General features: G+C 37.6%; 1 protein-coding gene across 1 annotated transcript in view; it reads left to right on the plus strand.

Moving 5' to 3' along the window:
* Positions 1-19,882, plus strand: part of PROS1 (protein S) — an 80,672-nt gene that overhangs the window by 17,186 nt on the left and 43,604 nt on the right. The window contains exons 2-3 of the mRNA XM_021070736.2: positions 8,773-8,930; positions 12,187-12,211. Coding sequence (XP_020926395.1) covers positions 8,773-8,930; positions 12,187-12,211 — 183 coding nt within the window. The remainder of the gene's footprint in view (positions 1-8,772; positions 8,931-12,186; positions 12,212-19,882) is intronic.

Below are 19,882 nucleotides of genomic sequence, written 5' to 3' on the forward strand. Positions count from 1 at the left end.
TGCGGGTGCACGTGTCTCTTTTAAGTAGAGTTGTGTCCGGATAGATGCCCAAGAGTGGGATTGCAGGGTCATATGGAAGTTCTATGTATAGATTTCAAACTGTTCTCCATAGTGGCTGTACCAGTTGACATTCCCACCAGCAGTGCAGGAGGGTTCCCTTTTCTCCACAGCCCCTCCAGCACTTGTTATTTGTGGATTTATTAATGATGGCCATTCTGACTGGTGTGAGGTGGTATCTCATGGTAGTTTTGATTTGCATTTCTCTTATAATCAGCGATGTTGAGCATTTTTTCATGTGTTTGTTGGCCATCTGTATATCTTCTTTGGAGAAATATCTATTCAGGTCTTTTGCCCATTTTTCCATTGATTGATTGGTTTTTTTGCTGTTGGGTTGTATAAGTTGTTTATATATTCTAGAGATTAAGCCCTTGTCAGTTGCATCATTTGAAACTATGTTCTCCCATTCTGTAAGTTGTCTTTTTGTTTTCTTTTTGGTTTCCTTTGCTGTGCAAAAGCTTTTCAGTTTGATGAGGTCCCATGGGTTTATTTTTGCTCTAATTTCTCTTGCTTTGGGAGACTGACCTGAGAAAATATTCATGATGTTGATGTCAGAGAGTGTTTTGCCTATGTTTTCTTCTAGGAGTTTGATGGTGTCCTGTCGTATATTTAAGTCTTTCAGCCATTTGGAGTTTATTTTGGTGCATGGTGTGAGGGTGTGTTCTAGTTTCATTGCTTTGCATGCAGCTGTCCAGGTTTCCCAGCAATGCTTGCTGAATAGACTTTCCTTTTCCCATTTTATGTTCTTGCCTCCCTTGTCAAAGATTAATTGACCATAGGTGTCAGGGTTTATTTCTGGATTCTCTATTCTGTTCCATTGGTCTGTCTGTCTGTTTTGGTACCAGTACCACACTGTTTTGATGACTGTGGCTTTGTAGTATTTCTTGAAGTCTGGGAGAGTGATGCCTCCTGCTTGGTTTTTGTTTCTCAGGATTGCTTTGGCGATTCTGGGTCTTTTGTTGTTCCATATAAATGTTTGGATTGTTTGTTGTAGTTCTGTGAAAAATGTCATGGGTCATTTGATAGGGATTGCATTGAATCTGTAGATTGCTTTGGGTAGTATGGCCATTTTTACAATATTGATTTTCCCAATCCAGGAACATGGAATATCTTTCCATTTCTTTCCATCTTCTTTGATTTCTTTGATTAAAGTTTTATAGTTCTCGGCATATAGGTCCTTTACCTCCTTGGTCAGGTGTATTCCTGCATTATTTTTTATTTGTAGACTTTTTAGTAATGGCCATTTTTTTTTTTTTTTTTTGTATTTTTAGGGCTTCACCCATGGCGTACAGAGGTTCCCAGGCTAGGGGTCCAATTGGTGCTTTAGCCACTGGCTTACACCACAGCGACACCAGATCTGAGCCAGGTCTGCAACCTATACCACTATACCACAGCTCATGGCAATGCTGGATCCTTAACCCACTGAGCAAGGCCAAGGATAGAACCCATGTTCTCATGGATACTAGTTGGGTTCCTTAACTGCTGAGTCACAATGGGAACTCCGTGATGACCATTCTGACTGGTGTGAGGCATTTTTATAGTTATGATTTGCGTTTCTCTAATAATTAGTGACGATGAGGGTCTTTTCATGTGCCTATTGGCCATCTGTATGTCTTTGGAGGAATGCCTATTTATGTCTTCTGCTCAATATTTCAATTGGATTGTTTGTTTGTTTGTTTGTTTGTTTTGATATGGAGTTGTATTAGCTGTTTGTATATTTAATATAATCCCTTGGTGGTTTCACCGTTGGCAAGTATTTTCTCCCATTCTGTAGGCTATCTTTTCATTTTGTCAATGGTTTCCTTTACTGCCCAAAAAGTTTTAGGTTTGATTGAGTACATTTACCAATTTTTGCTTTAATTTCTGGGATTCTGATCTAAGAAAATATTGCCGTGATTTATGTCAGAGAATATTTTGCTTATATTCTATTATAGGAGTTCTATGATACCACACTTATTTTAGGTGTTTAAACCATCTTGAGTTTACTTTTATACATGATGTGAGGAAGTGTTCTGATTTCACCAATTGACTGTAGCTGTCTAGCTTTCCTAACATCACTTTCTGTAGAGACTGTCTTTTTTCCATTCTATTTTTTTATCTCTTTGTCAAAGATTAATTGACCATAGGTCTGTGGGTTTATTTCTGGGCTCTGTATTCTGTTCCATTGATCTATATGTCTGTTTTTGTGCCAATATCATGCTGTTTTAGTTACCATAGCTTTGTACTATAGTCTGAGGTCTGGACAGATTATGCCTCCAGCTTTGTTCTTTTCACTCAGGATCGCTTTGGCAGTTCTGGGTCTTGTATGGTTCCATATAAATTTGTTCTGGTTCTAGTTCTATGAAAAATGTCATGGGTAATTTGATAGGGATTGCATTAAATCTGTAAGTTGCTTTGGGTAGTATGGCCATTTTAACAAGATTAATTCTTCCAATTCAAGAGCATGAGATAGCTTTCCATTTCTTTGAATCATTTTTAATTTCCTTTGTAAATGTTTTATAGTTCTCAGAATGTTAAGCCTTTCACCTAGGAGTTCCTGTTGTGGTTCAGTGGGTTAAGAACCCAACTAGTATCTAAGAGGATGCAGGTTCAATCCCTGCCTTGCTTAATGGGTTAAAGGATTCTGAGCTGTAGGGTAGGTTGCAGATACAGCTTGGATCTGGTGTTACTGTGGCTGTGGTGTAGTATGGCAGCTGCAGCTCCGGTTTAACCCCTAGCCTGGGAACTTCCATATGCCACAGGTACAGCCCTAAAAAAACCAAAAAAACAAAAATCAAGTCTTTTACCTAATTGATAGGATTTATTATTAAGTATTTTTTGCTGATATGATTTTGACAGCAGTTATCTTTTACATTCCCTTTCTGATATTTCATTGTTAACATAAATAAACGCACCCAATTTCTGTATGTTAATCTTGTATCCTGCTACCTTGCTGAATTTGTTTATAAAATGTAGTAGTTTTTGTATGGAGTCTTTAGGGTTTTCTGTCATGTCATCTGCAGATAGTGACAGTTTTACCTTTTCCCTCAAATTTGGATATATTTCATTTTTTTTTTTCTTTGTCTGATTGCTGTGGCTAGGACTTCCAATATATGTTGCATTTAAGTGATGAGAGTGGGCATCCCTGTCTTGTTCCAGATTTTAGCAGGGAGGCTTTCAACTTTTCACCATTGAGTATTATAATGGCTGTGGGTTTGCCATAAATAGCTTTTATTATGTTGAGTTACATTCTCTCCATAGCCACTTTCATAAGGGTTTTTATTATGAATGGATGTTGAATTATATCAAATGTGTTTCTGCATCTATTGAGATAATCATGTGGTTTTTGTCTTTTCTTTTGTTGATATGGTGTATCACATTGATTTGTATAGGCTGAACTATCCTTAGGATAGGGACAGTTTATCATTTTTGGGGTGCTGAATAAGAATGGCTAAAAAAGAGAAAGTGGAACTGAAAAAAGAGATGAGCTTTTGAAGGGAGGAATATGAGACCCATCTGTGTGAAGGACAAGAGAACAGAATGGAAGAGATTCAGAGGATGAACTATCCTAATGCTTAGATCTCCTCCATCTGCCACCTCACCCTCATCTGACTGACTAGTTTTGGACAAACTGCAGATCTATAGTCCTGACACCCATGAAAGGGGGGTAGCAAGCTTGGGCAACCTAGTGGGAAAGGCACCTGAAGAAAGGATCTTGTCTTGATCAAGGTTGAACTAAATTGAATAGGGGAAGAGTTTTCCTGTTAGTAGAGGTAATACTAACCCTGCTATCCTTACTACAGGTTCTTAAATGAAGAACTAATAGTAATAAATTATTTTTTGGAGATAAGACAATAAAGTTTATGCTGAAAAAAAAAATTTGCCCCCACAGAAAATATTGAGGGGAACGTGTGAAGGCTGTGAAGACAGTTTTAAAAAAAGAATTCTAGTTAATGTTTGCACAATGTTTATATTATTGATGTGATTGTTCAATTTCTGTGGTTACTGTTTTGAAGAAGGGATGACTCAGGTAAGTTAAAAAAAATCAAGCAGATCCAGTTATACTTCTTTTTTCTTTTTTTCTTTTTTGGCAGCACCTGCAGCATTTGGAATTTAGTTCCCTTGGCCAGGATGGAATCCTAGCCATAGATGTGACCTCTGCCACAGCAGTTGCAACCCCAGATTCTTTAACCCACTGCGCCACAGCAATAACTCCCAGTCATGCTTCTAATCTTGAAGGGCTTATCAGGAAACATTACAACATAAAAATTTGAATCTGAATGTAACACTTTTCAAGCAACATAGTTAAGTTTTAACCAGGACGTTCTTGAAAAATTTCTTAATCTTCTTTAGAAGTGCAACAAATGCAAAAATAGAATGTGTTTTTGAGGCAGGCTTGACGCTATTCTTAGCTGTGTGAACTTAGTAAAATTAAACTTAACTTCTCTCAGTTTTAGTTTGTGCAGAACAATTGTGATTAGGATTAAAAGGAGATAATGCAAAAACAGCATTTACATGCTTATAGTGCCGTGGTTGTTGTTAGGATAGATAACGGAACTTTTTAAACATTCCTGCATGCCAGCAGGGTGGATATTTGGGGGCAGATAGATTTGAGCCAGCTGATAAAAACACTTCTGACCAGGAGTTCCCATCCTGGCTCAGTGGTTAACGAATCCTGCTAGGAACCATGAGATTGCAGGTTCAATTCCTGGCCTTGCTCAGTGCATTAAGGATCCAGCGTTGCTGTGAGCTGTGGTGTAGGTCGCAGATGCAGCTTGGATCTGGCACTTCTGTGGCTCTGGCATAGGCCGGCAGCTACAGCTCTGATTGGACCCCTAGCCTGGGATCCTCCATATGCCATAGGTGCAGCGCTAGAAAAGAAAAAAGACAAAAAAAAACAAAAAAAACCCCATCACTTCTGACCGTATATTTGTCTCATCCTACAGTTGTAATTCTTATTTTGGATCTGTGATACCATGTTTATATCTTTTTGACAAAGGAATAGTAGATGCCTTTGAGAGTACACTCTGTGTTGATGGATGGGTTTATTTTATAAAGAACTGTAAATACCTTATTTTAAGATACCAAACATGTCCACTACACGAAAACATAATTTATTTTTTATTTTTGTCTTTTTAGGACTGCACCGGCGGCATATGGAAGTTCCCAGGCTAGGGTTCAAATAGGAGTGGTAGCCGCTGGCCTACGCCACAGCCACAGCAATGCGGGATCTGAGCTGCATCTGTGACCTACACCACAGCTCACAGCAGTGTTGGATCCTTAACCCACTGAGCAAGGCCAGGGATCAAACCTGTGTCTTCATGGATACCAGTCAGGTTTGTTTCCACTGAGCCATGATGGGCACTCCCATAATATATTTTTTTAAATCAATTACCTTGTGCCTTAAGTGGCATAATGCATAGAAGGAGCACTGAGCTAGGAGGATGGTATATTTAAATTCCTTTCTCATTAGGATCACTTCGCAGCTCTATGGCCTTGAACAAATCATGTAACTTCTTTCAGCTCCAATTTCTTCCATAGGAAAATGGGAACGAATTCTAATCCTGTAATATATTTCATTACTTATGAGGATCAATGAAATAATTGATATACACTTTGAAAATTAGTAAGTACCATGCCAATTGGGAGTATTATTGGGGTGAACCTAGGTGAAATAAAACATAAGCTTTCAAATTCAGTCAAAATTTATTTAGACAAATTAAAAAAAAATCTTTAGTTTTATTACCCAGAGTTCCCAGAGTGGCGCAGTGGAAACGAATACGACTAGGAACCATGAGGTTCGATCCCTGGCCTTGCTCAGCGGGCTAAGGATCCGGCGTTACCGTGAGCTGTGGTGTAGGTCGCAGATGTGGCTAGGATCTGGCATTGCTGTGGCTGTGGCATAGGCTGGCAGCTATAGCTCCCATTTGACCGCTAGCCTGGGAACTTCCAGATGCCGCAAGTGTGGCCCTAAAACGCAGGGAAAAAAAATTAGATCAGAGGTATAGGTTTTCATTTTTAGTATTCCTCTAATCATTGGAGATAATGAAATTTCTGCCTATTTTCTGAAAAGCACCAGCAAGCAAGTAGTTATTAGTGGTCACAGGTCTGAGCATTGGAATATCTGTGATCTAAGTTGTATTTTGCTACTTATTACTAGCTTTATACCTTAGAGAAAATATCTTGAATGCTCCTGTTTTTTTGTTTCGTTTTGTTTTGTTTTGTTTAAGGGCTGCACTCTTGGCATAGGGGTAGAATCGTTACTACTGCTGCTGGCCTACACCACAGCTGCAGCAATGCGGGATCTCAGCTAACGGCAATGCTGGATCCTTAACTCACTGAGTGAGGCCAGGGGTAGAACCTGCATCCTCATGGATCCTAATTGGGTTCATTAACTGCTGAGCCACGACGAGAACTCCCGCTCATGATTTTTCATCATCTCTGAAATAATGGAGGTTACTACATTTCCTTATATAGTTTTAAAAATTTATGTTGGCATTTAACTACCACCTTGGTTCTCCCTGGACAGTTGAGAACTTGCCCTTCACAACATCAATATAATGTGTGTTATACCTTGTCAGTGTCCTGCAGTGGGGACCCTTGTAGGGAAAGTGATATTCTCAAATATGAATATTAATGTCTGAATTCTAAATCTTTATATTTTGTAAGGAAGAAATGCCAAGGAGTGATATTTATGGCTTGTTTTCCAAGTGCATTTGACCTTGATTGTTTTGTTATTATATCAATATACTCATTTTAAAAAGAATATATTACTGGTTTTTTTTTCACATATTTGCTTTGACATTCAGAAGGGCCAAGTTTTTGCTGTATTTATTATCAAGTAGCATACTTAAAACTACCTCAAATAAATGAGATAATTGGCAATGTTGGACTCTTTCATTGTTGATTGGGCTGCCATTTATCGGTCATCAATACACTTGCAGGTAGCAGGCTCACAGAACAGCATCTTTTAGACACATTGCGCAGCCTTGATTCAGTCTTGATCTTGATGAACAATGATAAAGATGTTGAGAGATAGAGTTAAAAATATAACTCAAACACTTTAGTTAGTTAATCATTGCATTTAAACTTCTGTTTTAGCAAGTAAAAAAAGTAATTAAAAAGATAAACTTAATTCCTCTTGAAAGATTTTCAATTATTCAACTAATAATTATAGTGAGTCGATTAATTAGGCCTTTGATTTTTCTTTCTTCATTCTATTGTCAACTTTTGACTATCTATTTCTTATTATTTACTAGGTTATAAGAGAAATAAGAGAAAATAAATTTATCTGTTTATGTTATTTATCTTTATGAAAGAACCATTTGTGGTTAAAATCCATATTAAAAATTTTATGTTTGAGTAATTTTTTCTTTGACTTCAACGTGCAGTGGCTGAATGTGGGATCTCAGTTCCCTGACCAGAGAATGAACCTAGCCATTAGACTCCTAACCATTAGAGTCCTAACCACTAAATCACCAGGGAACTCACCATATACTTTTCAGTTCAACAGTTCTGCTTCTAAGTAAAGTCCTACTTTACACATGCACATAGAAAAGGTATGTATGGAATGTTTATTGAAAGACTTTATTATCAAAAAATTATAAATGACATAAGTAACTATCCAGAAGGGAATGGGAAATATATATATACATATATATGTATATACGTGTACTGTGGAATAATATGTAGCTCTTAAAAACAAGAAAGACACTCTTACACTAAAGATCTTCAAGATATATCATTAAATTAAAAAATGTACACAGTAGATGCCACCCCTATAGCATAATCATATATATTACCAGCCATACCTATAGATATGTAGACAGATACATAAAGAGTTTGGAAAGACACTCAAGTTATCTTCAGTTATATTTGAAGAAAAGAAGAGAGGGTATGAAGTTTGGGCTTTATCATTTTAGTATGTAAATAGAATATTGTTTTTTAATGAAAAATTTAAAGGCACAAGTACAATCTACAATGGAGAGATAAGCAATAGAGTGAGGGCTGGGAGTGTGGACTAGGGCACAAGGGATGTGGACAGGGAGTTGGGGGTGCAGGACAGGAAGTAAGATGAAATAACAAATGTTTTTTCTTTCATTTCTCCCATTTCTTCCTTTCCAATCTATTGTCTGATGTTGAACTTTGCTATGTTATTTTCGTTGTTATTGGTCAACTGGTTAAACTTTTTCTAATAGCCAAATTTGCAAAACTTTTTCTTTGCCTTCTATATTTTGGCTTTGCATAAGGTCTTCCTTTTGCCATGGATTTTTAATTTCTTGTTCAAGTGTCTTTCGAATAGCTGATTGGACTATGTTCCTGCATTTCTCTGTCTCCACAGAGATCACACAAGTTTTTCATTAAAATTGAGAAAGTCTGTTACGCTAGCTTTAAAGACGATGTGGCTATGACTTTTGACATAGTCATTTCAACATGATGCTCTTTCCAGTGTAGTCATAATGAGGTAAATGTTAAATTATTGTATGGTATTTGACCTCAAGCATCAACTTGAATAATTTGTGTAAATCATTAGACAAGTGTGTAGCTGCACACCAAACTGCTCTCTGAGTTTTTAACCAAAGCGCTCATGTATCTGCATTTTTTCCACTGTTCAACCCTAATAACTTTAGATCTCGTGAAATTTACAGGCAGAAAATGATTTAAAATCTCATTGTGTAATAAAATATTTCAGGCGGAGAAAGATGTGTTCATGTAAACTTATCTTCTTTCTTTCAGTTTTGTCAAAGCAACATGCTTCACAGGTCCTGATTAGGAAACGCCGAGCAAATTCTATGCTTGAAGAAAGGAAACAAGGTAATCTTGAAAGAGAATGCATTGAAGAACTGTGCAGTAAAGAAGAAGCCAGGGAGGTCTTTGAAAATGACCCTGAAACGGTAAGAATTCATGGAAAGTGGTAAGTTAGCATACCTGGAAATACAACTACAGATGGAACGTTTCCAGCTTGAGTCTGTGTTCCCTTGTGTTCCTTTTTAAAATTAATGATTGTGTGTATCACCTTCTCATGTAACCACTGAAGCATTTAAGGAAGTACCTTCAAGGGAAAGTAGGCTTGTTAGGGAGACACTATTTGCCAAAAGCACAGTGCTCTAACCAAACTGTAATTCAGTTATACCTAATTGTTGCAAATAGTAGGAACCTCATGGTTTGTAACTACTTTTTCCCAGCCAGAATTTATAGTATTGGATGAGGGGGAGGCATCTCAAGTATGTGTATGTGTGTGTGCATTTTTATCATTATATTGTATTGATCTCCCCATTGGCATTTTTATTCAAGCTTTAGGAAACAGGGCCTGTAATCCAGTGCTTGGTGTATAATTGGTACTCGGTGAATGCTTAAGGAATAATTCATTACAGTACTCTGTTCCTTGAGAATACTTATAATTTGCTCAATAAACTTTTGGGAGGTTACCTGAGCCTACTTAAAATCATCAGTAATACCTGAGGTTAGAATTTATAGCTTTAATATACAAATTTTTCCTAGTTAGTCTAGAAAAATATAATCATAAAGACCCTTAAGTATTATATAAAATTTTTCCTAGTTAGTCTAGAAAAATATAATCATAAAGACCCTTAAGTATTATATAAAAATCTGATTTTACTAGAGAAGGATGTGCTCTAACATGTCTTGGAGGTAGCAGGAATATTAATAGTGCCTCTGTGACTTAGGGTGAGGGTGACCTCAAGAATTCAAGTTTGGTAACCTTCAGGTTTACCTTAGTTTTTTTTCCCTGAGATGAACTACATAACCAAAAAGAAATGAAGGAGACAACACAGACGAAGTGCCTCCTTCATCTTTGCGGTAGCTCCTGGAACCATGAGACTAGATGAGAAGAAACAAGCAGGAACCATTGTCAATAATTCGAACTTATCCAAGACCATGATAACTTGTGTTATCTGGGATGCCTTTTAATCCTCTTACCTCCACCTACTCTAATAGGTTCAAAGGGCGTTTTTCCTAAGGGGCACAAAGATTCATTTTTAATACTCTCCAGGATTGAATCAAAATATTTGTCTTAGTTTTGTTGCCTTTTGTGAAAAAACACTTCACAAGACAAAAATGTTTTATTCCACAAAATATAACAGTATCCTCTTACTGTGTAGGAAACAGATGCACACACACACACACACTCACAAACCCACACACATTTCTTTTTATTATGGAAGTTGAAAACATATCCCAAAGTAGAGAGAACAATGTGATAAACCCAGTGTAGATACTTCCCCTTTCAGTGATTATCAATGATCTGCCAAGTTCTGCCTATTCTCTGTCCCACTCACTCTAATTTTTATTTTGTTTTGTTGGAACATTGTAAGGCAAGTCTGCATTCCTGAAATTTCATAATCATATATCACCCATAAATACTTGAGCATGTATTTCTAACAGTATAAATATGCTTGCATAGTTTAACTTCTTAGTAGCAAGTTGGGGAGTGAGACAGAAGACATATGGAAAGAGGAAAAATAGTGGAGAAAAGTAACTTAGCCATGTGCCTCATCTCCTTTAAGCATGCTGACAATAGTGTTATTGACAGAAGAGTAAGAAAACAGAAAGAATGGAAGAAATGAAAGGAAAGAAAAAACATTTGTCATTGCTTCTCACTTCCTATTCTGCTGCCCACAGTCCCTGTCCCTCTCCCTTGTGCCCTAGTCCACCCTTCCAGTCCCCACTCTATTGCTTGTCTTCCCTGTTTCCCTGTTGTTCCTAATGTATTCCTTTCACCATTACATCATCTCCTTTTGAACTTATTCATCTTTGCCTATCCTCCTCGCTTTTATTCTATAGTAGACAACACTGCTGTCTGAATTGCTTAGTGGAAGAGCCCATCCTTATAAACTAATAGGTAAGTGTTGTGTAGGTTTACATGTGAGAGGGGGAAGGTGGGAGGACTTTAACTCTGTCCTGGATGGTTATGTTCTTGAGGCTGTTTTTGTGTAGAAATATATGTTTCTCATGAGGAGTTTTTGTGCTATTCATGCTGCTCTTTAGATATATTATGGCTTAAGAAGGCTTTTGTGAACCAGCCTAGGAGCTTTACCTTTCCTTTTTTTTTTTTTTGGTTTTTAGGGCTGCCTTTGTGGCATATGGAAGTTTCCAGGCTATGGGTCGAATTGGAGCTGTAGCCGCCAGCCATAGCCATAGCAATACGGGTTCCAAGCCTGGTCTGTGACCTACACCACAGCTCACAGCAACACTGTATCCTTAACCCAGCAAGTGAGGCCAAGGATCAAACTCATATCCTCATGGATACTAGTCAGTTTCATTACCACTGAGCCATGACAGGAACTCCTACCATCAAGAATCATTTAAAAATTTTTTCTCCTTTTGGTAAAGTGAATTCCTTAGTCCAAATTACTGATTTACAGATTCTTGGTACATAACCATTTTATAAGTAAGATATTTATAGGTATGTAAGATGCTAAGAGATAAATGTCAACTTCAATTCAAATCATGTTGCTGTTATTCAGCATTGAATCTGGTGAGTGTAATCGGCATGATGTAAAATGGGTATCTAATCATCATGGAAAATTAAAAGATTTAATTAATTTAAACGGGGGCATATATAGTCACATTTAACATCTTCAGTGGAACCTATTTTCAGTTTAGAAGCTTTTGAAACCTGATTTAATCAGTCAGTATTGCTTTAAGTCTAAGCATCTTATTGGTTTAATGTTCTTCTTTTTTTTTTTTTTTCTTTTTAGGGCCACACCCACGGCACATGGAGGTTCCCAGGCTAGGGGTCCAATCAGAGCTGTAGTCCCCAGCCTATGCCAAAGCCACAGCAACACTAGATCCAAGCTGCATCTGTGACCTACACCACAGCTCATGGCAACTCGAGATCCTTAACCCACTGAGCAAGGCCAGGGATCGAACCTCTGTCCTCATGGATGCTAGTCTGATTTGTTTCCACTGAGCCATGACAGGAACTCCTAGGTTAATGTTCTTAGTCATCTATTCCTGGTATACATTTCACTATAAAAAATGTCATATTGTAATGTGGAAATGATGGTTATATATAATTTATTTACATCTTTAATGTAAAACACATTTTAAAATTAAGTATCAACTCTGTAGTGAAATTTAGGTTTGCTAAGATATATTAGATATATTTTTTCTTTTCTTTTTTTCTAGGAATATTTTTATCCAGCGTATTTAGGTAAGTTCAAAAGATCTCAATCATATAATCTTAAAAATGGAAGAGAAAAAACATGGTCAAATCCAACCCTTTATCTGTATGTTTGCCATCAAATACTATTTCATTAGCTGTGGGAGTAACATCTTGTTCTGGATGCAAATTTTTGTCATTTTATTTAAAGACGTAGACAAATTTGGAATGATTTTTCTAATTACTATTGACATTTTAACTCTTAGTGTTTTTATTCTCTTGTCTTTCTCATAAAGAGTCATTGAACTGATGCAAAGTTATGTTCAGGTACTAGAACATTGTCTAACAACTACATGAATTTTCATGTTATCTTTTTCAAAAATTTTTATTGAAGTTTATAATGTTGTGTTAATTTCTGCTGTACAGCAAAGTGACTCAGTTATATATACATATATATATAAAATATTCTTTTTTGGGAGTTCTCGTCGTGGTGCATGGAAAAGAATCCGACCAGGGGAGCTCCTGTCGTGGCGCAGTGGTTGACGAATCCGACTAGGAACCATGGGGTTGCAGGTTCGATCCCTGGCACTGCTCAGTGGGTTAAGGATCCAGCATTCCCGTGAGTGTGATGCAGGTCGGAGACTCGGCTCGGATCCTGTGTTGCTGTGGCTCTGGCATAGTCTGGCAGCTACAGCCCTGATTTGACCTCTAGCCTGGAAACCTCCACATACCGCAGATGCAGCCCTAGAAAAGGCAAAAAATAAAAAAAATAAAAAGTAAATAAATTTAAAAAAAAAGAGAGACTCCAACCAGGAACCCTGAGGTTGCAGGTTCCATCCCTGGCCTCGCACAGTGGGTTAAGGATCCAGCATTGCAGTGAGCTGTGGTGTAGGTCACAGACGTGGCTCAGATCCTGTGCTGCTGTGGCTGTGGCATAGGCTGGCAGCTGTAACTCTGATTAGACCCCTGGCCTGAGATCCTTCATATTCCACGCGTGCAGAACAACAAAAAAAAAGGCAAAAAAAAAAATATCCTTTTTGATATTCTTTTCCATTATGGTTTATCACAGGATATTGAATATATTTCTCTGTGCTATACAGTAGGACCTTGTTTATTCCATGGGTTATGTTTTAATGAAGGGAAAATTCTCTACACTCTCCAGAGCTTATGACATAAATAATTTTCATCTAAATATTAATAGAAATTAATAACTTCCCTCTTTCCAACACCATGTCCTTATTCCCTGTGATAACCTACCCATGTTTTACTTTGGGATACAATTCTTTGCTCTCAAGGAGTGAGGTGGCATTTCCCTATCTAAAGAGATTAGATAATCCCAACTACATGTCAGTTATTTTAAGCAAATATAAAAATATTATATTACTATTTTGGGAGACTTGCCAGCATTTCCAAAGAATGAAAGTGGGGAATCATTTGTTCTTCTCTTTCTGATGAGATTCTCTGTAGGTCCAGACCACAGAGGAGTGGTCAGAGTATTCCCCATCTGTGCATTCTTCTACTTAACTCATGCTGGCCAATGGGAAGCCACAAAGCCTGCAGAAATGAAAAGTAAATCTTCCTTGAAAAAAAAAAGGTAGAAATGTATTTTGATTTACATTTATAACTGTGTAGCCTAAAATTGTTAATATGATTTTGCAAATAACTGTTTCTATTAAACTCTCATTTCTCTTGAAATTTGAGGGTTAAATTACAGTTTAGGGTGTACCATTTTCTTTGTTTTTGTTTGTTTCCGAATACCCATACAGAGATTGCTGAGACCATCTTTCGACAGGGGACTCCTTATACCTCTCCCCCTTTCCTAAGGAGCCTTCTGTTGAAATGATGGTATGTATTTATATTAACCCTTCAGGACAGTTAACAAGATAAGAGCCCAACATCATTGGGTAGAAGACTTTGCTGAACCAAAAACTTCTTCATAGATCCTGCAGTGGGTGCTCTTCTGTCAGTGTCCACAATAGTGTGAATCTTATTTATGTGGCACTTTCTGAGTCAAGGAGACCCAGCTATAATACACTGCCCCTCATTTCACCTTCTCTTCAACTGCAGGGCATTGTTTCAGTGGTATCTTTCTTTAGAACCACATAGCATGATCCATTTCTGTTCTTGGGCTGCTGGGTGTTTTCCATTTGACTTATTACAATTTCTTTTTATTAATTCAAACCCCAAAATTGTCTCGTACAAGATCTTAAAATTATTTAACTTCCATGAGCTATAGTTTTCCAATTTACCAAATGGATAGTAACAATTTATCTAATAATTCTAACAAGAAATAAAATGAGTTAATATTTTCAAAACACTTCATGAAATATGTCATCCTAATTCTCTTCATTTTTCCTTCCTGACTTCTCCTCTAGTCTCATTTTCTTTTCTTCCCTTCCCTTCCCTAGCTGCTAACAACAGACTTAACCAGTTTAATTCGGATTTGGAAAGAGGATGTTAAAAAATTGTGCAGTGGTATTATTTATGTCTAGACATGAAAATTCAAGTTTTTCTAAAATATTTTGCTACATGTCTTTAAAGGGCAATGGAATATAGATATGAAAAACATTTATTTTGTAAAGTTAGACTTTGACTCCCCACTTTCTAAATCAAAAGCAAGAGTTTATATTGTTAATGTGAAGAAAAGATGGAATATCGAGAAAATTTGTCTCTCCATGTTAGGTAGGAATTTTAATATTTTGTAACTAAAATAGACAATATTTGGTCTTTAAAAATTACAAGCTTACCTTAAAAATAAGTATTAAAGTCCTTTTGTTTTTTTTTTTTTGGTCTTTTTGCCTTTTCTTGAGCTGCTCCTGCAGCATATGGAGGTTCCCAGGCTAGGGGTCTAATTGGAGCTGTAGCCACCGGCCTACGCCAGAGCCACAGCAACGCGGGATCCGAGCCGCGTCTGCAACCTACACCACAGCTCACGGCAACTCCGGATCCTTAACCCACTGAGCAAGGCCAGGGATTGAACCGGCAAGCTCATGGTTCCTAGTCGGATTTGTTAACCACTGTGCCACGATGGGAACTCCGGTATTAAAATCCTTGTTTCTTAGGTCTATGTAGTAAGTCTGTTTCTGCAGGCATCAACACTCTGGAAAACAGCACACCTTTGATCACAGAGTATGTTTGGATAAAGATAACATTTTAATCCAACATTTTGTGTTATGGAAAAGTTAAGAGAAATTATTTTTCTTTTTCTTCTATTCCCTTCAACTTCTTCTCTGTCTCTGTACAACTTTCTGTTTTCTTTGCCTAACTTATTTCTTAGTAAGATAGAAAAACCAAGTCCTAAAATAAAGTAGTAATAAGGTGTGGGCTGTATTTTCAGACTTAAAAATTTCTGCTGTGTAAAGGTTAAGCAACTTATGTAATTTTTCAGGTTCTGTGTTTAAGTCACACTATAACTAACTTCAGAGCTGTTGAGAATACAAAATAAGTACATGTAGATTCTAACTTCAGAGCTGTTGAGAATACAAAATAAGTACATGTAGCTTCTTTTTTTTTTACCATATGGAACTTTCTTCAAATGTGAAGAATTATTATTTAATTGACTTATGTAATGAAACAAAAATATACTTTTTATTATGATTCTTTTTTTGTTTTTGTTTTTTTGCTTTTTTGCTTTTTAGGGCCACATGCATTGAATATGGAAGTTCCCAGGCTAGGGGTAAAATTGGAGCTGTAGCCACTGGCCTACACCACAGCCACCACAATGCAGGATCCGAGCCTGTCTGTGATTTACACAGCTCATGGCAATGCGGGATCCTTAACCCACTGAGTGAGGCCTGGGATCAAACCCATGTCATGGTTACTAGTCAGTTTCATTAATGCCGAGCCACGACCAGAACTCCATGGTTTATTTTTTGATTCACATTTTATATTTTCGTCCTTATGCAGTTATAAGTATATGTGATGAATTCCGCTGTTGAAAACAGAAAAAAAAAAATGCTCTAAGTTAAACTTTTTTGTCATTTGATGTGTATATTTTGTAGGCCAGTGGTCCTAACTAAGGAGCTATAACCCTTTATTATCCTGTCTCTGGTAAACCTAACAGTAGTTTTACTAATCACCACAGCTCATGCTGGTAGCTCTTTACAGTGAGATAAGTACACCCAAGAAATTATACCCCTAATACTAACTCATCCTTTTTGGACAGTGTTTGGATTTAAAGTTGTAAGCGTTTGAAAACTACTTTAGTCTATCCATATATTCCATGTACTGCACTGAAAGCATGGAATTTGGACACAAATACTCTGAATTTCATTATATAAAGATAAGTTTGTGTTCTGTTCCTTAGAAAGTAGAATAAATAATTCTACCATCTGGAGTTCCCTTCGTGGCGCAGTGGTTAACGAATCCGACTAGGAACCATGAGGTTGCGGGTTCGGTCCCTGCCCTTGCTCAGTGGGTTAACGATCTGGCGTTGCCATGAGCTGTGGTGTAGGTTGCAGACGCGGCTCGGATCCCGCGTTGCTGTGGCTCTGGCGTAGGCCGGTGGCTACAGCTCCGATTCGACCCCTAGCCTGGGAACCTCCATATGCCGCGGGAGCGGCCCAAGAAATAGCAACAACAACAACCAAAAAAAAGACAAAAGACAAAAAAAAAAAAAAAATAATTCTATCATCTGTGTGGACCTTTGAAATATTACCTGATAGAATGGATGATTAAATTAATGGGAGAAAAACTTCTTGGGAAGAATGCTAAATTCCGAGCCAAAATATAAACATCAGAAATAGTTTTTAGTTTCTAGTTCTTACCAAATTGGTGGATTGACTCAGACTGCTGACTTCTCTTAAAATCATCTCGAGAGAAACAGTAGCATTCCAGGCACTAATAATAACAAATTAAAAGGAAAACAAGAAATGTGAGAAACCCATGGGTAGATTGAAGGATGATTTGACCTAGTGTATGTGCAGAGCCCGGGATGTTAACTGATGAGGCAGTGGTAAGAGGGCAGATTGGAGTATTTTTAAAATGATCTAAGCATTTAAATCAATTTTTAAAAGTTCAACAGAGCAAATCCCAAGTAACAAAAAATAAGGAAACAGAAAAAATAGAGACCTCTGGCAAGAATAATCAAAGAAAAAGAAAAAAAGGGAAAGAGGAAATGTCAAAACACAAAGTGTAGGGTAAAAGGAGAAAACATCTCATAAAATATTAATAATACAAAGCTATAGAAAGTAAACCATATTATTGTGTTGAAAGTATATGTAGACTAATGAATTCAGCGGAGTTCAAAGACAGACCCATGTATATATGGCAACCTAATATTTGGTAAAGATGATACTGTAAATCCCTGTGGATTGTTTAGAAGATGGTGTCAGGAACTGGCTAAGTATAATCAGAAAAATAAACCTGGATTCCTAACTACCACTAAAAATAAAGTGGATTCAGGTAGAATAAAAACAAAAATATTAGAACTATGAAATTAAAGAAAAAACATGGGAGGACTTCCCGTTGTGCCTCAGTGGTAATGAACCCAACTAGTATCCATAAGGATGTGGGTTCAATCCCTGCCCTTGATCAGTGGGTTAAGTATCCAGCCTTGCTATGAGCTGCAGATGCAGCTTGGATCTAGTGTTGCCATGGCTGTGGTGTAGGCCAGCAGCTGCAGCTCCAATTCAACCCCTAGTCTGGGAACTTCCATATGCTGCAAGAGCAGCCCTAAAAAGCAAAAAGATTTAAAAAAAGAAAAAACATGGGAGAATACAATATCTTTGTGATCAGTGGCATGGGGAAAAAATACTTCAAATGCACTAACCATAAGGCAAAATAATTGGTAAATTTAACTGCAACAAAATTAAGAAATTCTTATACCATCTAATTAACATCTGTCTATACATAGTTAGAAAAATTGAGGACTTTTTAAGGTCTACTTCTTGTGTGTGTGTGTGTGTGTATGTGTCTCTTGAGGGCCACATCTGCAGCATATGGAGGTTCCCAGTCTAGGGGTCAAACTGGAGCTGTCTAGAACGAAAATTTCTTTTAGGATGTCCTGTCCTGACCACTGGAACTTCTTTTGAAAGTGCCTTTTTCTTAGGCTTTTCTCACTGATGGCCCTAATTTCCATTTCGTAGGAGAGCTTCTGCTTCAGACTACAAAAGCTGGGACAGTCTCTCTCCAAATCTCACCTTCTTATTCACTCTCCCTGATTGAATCCATTCCTGTTGTGCAGCAAGAAAGAGAAGGGGGAATGTGAGGGATCTGAATTGCAGTGCTTTGGAGCAGCCATGCAGCTGGTTCTCCACATTGTAATTCTAAACACTGGTTTCCAAAAAAAACACCATAGTCACATATATTAGAATAGATCCATATATAAGGGACTTTTTATGGGTTAAACCTATTTTGTAGTCTGGCTTGGGGTCCTAATTGCCATATGAAACATTTCACCTGGACTTCCAGCTTAAGGATTTTCAAATTTTGGTTGTTATTCATTGTCAGATTTGTTCAGAAGAGCAAAATGAGGATTTCTTACAAAGATCCTGATGAAACATTCCTAGTAGAACTCTGGAAGTGGGTGATTCAGGACCCATGTATATATGGCAACCTAATATTTGGTAAAGATGATACTGCAAATCAATTCAGAGAAAGAATACTTAAGACCTAAGACTGCTTTAGATCCCACTGGGCCTCCAGAAAGATCACCATGATGTAAAGTGTTTTTATGTGCAAATATTAGTGGTAGGCTAAATAATGACCCCCTCCTATCCTCAGAACCTCTGAATGTCAACTTATATGTTATTTTTGATTAAGTTAAAAATCTTGTGATGGGGATATTATCTTGGGATTATCTGGGCCCAAACTAATCAAAAATGTCTTTCTATAAGAGATACAGGAGATTAGAGTTGGTAGTAGGATATATGACAGTAAAACAAGAGCTGGGAGTGATATGAGAATGGGTCCATGAGCCAAGAAATGCAGGTGGCCTCTAGAAGCTGAAAAGGGCAAGGAAATATATTCTCCCTTGAAGTCTTTCTTCCCCATTACTATATGGAATCTATCCTTCCTATCCTCCGTGACCCCCAAATCTGGGTGGACCCTGGGACAGCTTTGATCATTAGCTATGGTGGAAGTGATACAGTGCCTCTTTATTGGCCTGGCACCTTCTGCCTTCTTCCTCTTGGAAGCTAGGTACCATGAAAGTAGTGCCACTTTATCACTGCATCCTCAGGGAAACTCAACCACATGGAGAAGCGCTGAAGCATGACATGCCATATGAAGAGAGAGATGCCAGGAACCTTGTGCTGTCAAACATGTGAGTGAAAAACCATCCAGGAGGTGATCTTCCAGTCCCAGGCATCCTGGCTGATTCTATGAGCAACAGGGACAACAGCTTAACCAAACCCTTTCTAAATATTGGATTCCCAGATCATAAGCAAAACAGAATGATTATTTTAAATCACTAATTTGGGAGTTTGTTTGTTACTCAGCAAAAGATAACCAAAACACCACCTTTTTAGTACGTCGGTGAATATCTATACAATGAACTGATACATATAATGTTGTCTTCAGTGTCTATTAAGAAATTTTATATTCTTAGCACTAAATGACCCCTGGGGAATTTAAAGTCTGTACATATTTTTGTCTTTTTTTTTTTTTCTGTCGTTTTAGGGCCGCACCTGCAGCACGTGAAAGTTTCCAGGGAGGGATCTAATTGGAACTGTAGCTACTGGCCTATGCCACAGCCACAGCAATGCGGGATCCGAGCATCTC

Source organism: Sus scrofa, chromosome 13 (genome assembly GCF_054392235.1).
Source record: "Sus scrofa isolate SSC_HxYL_T2T_F1_AM1 chromosome 13, Sscrofa_HxYL_maternal_Yorkshire_Landrace_v2.0, whole genome shotgun sequence".
Taxonomy (NCBI): domain Eukaryota; kingdom Metazoa; phylum Chordata; class Mammalia; order Artiodactyla; family Suidae; genus Sus; species Sus scrofa.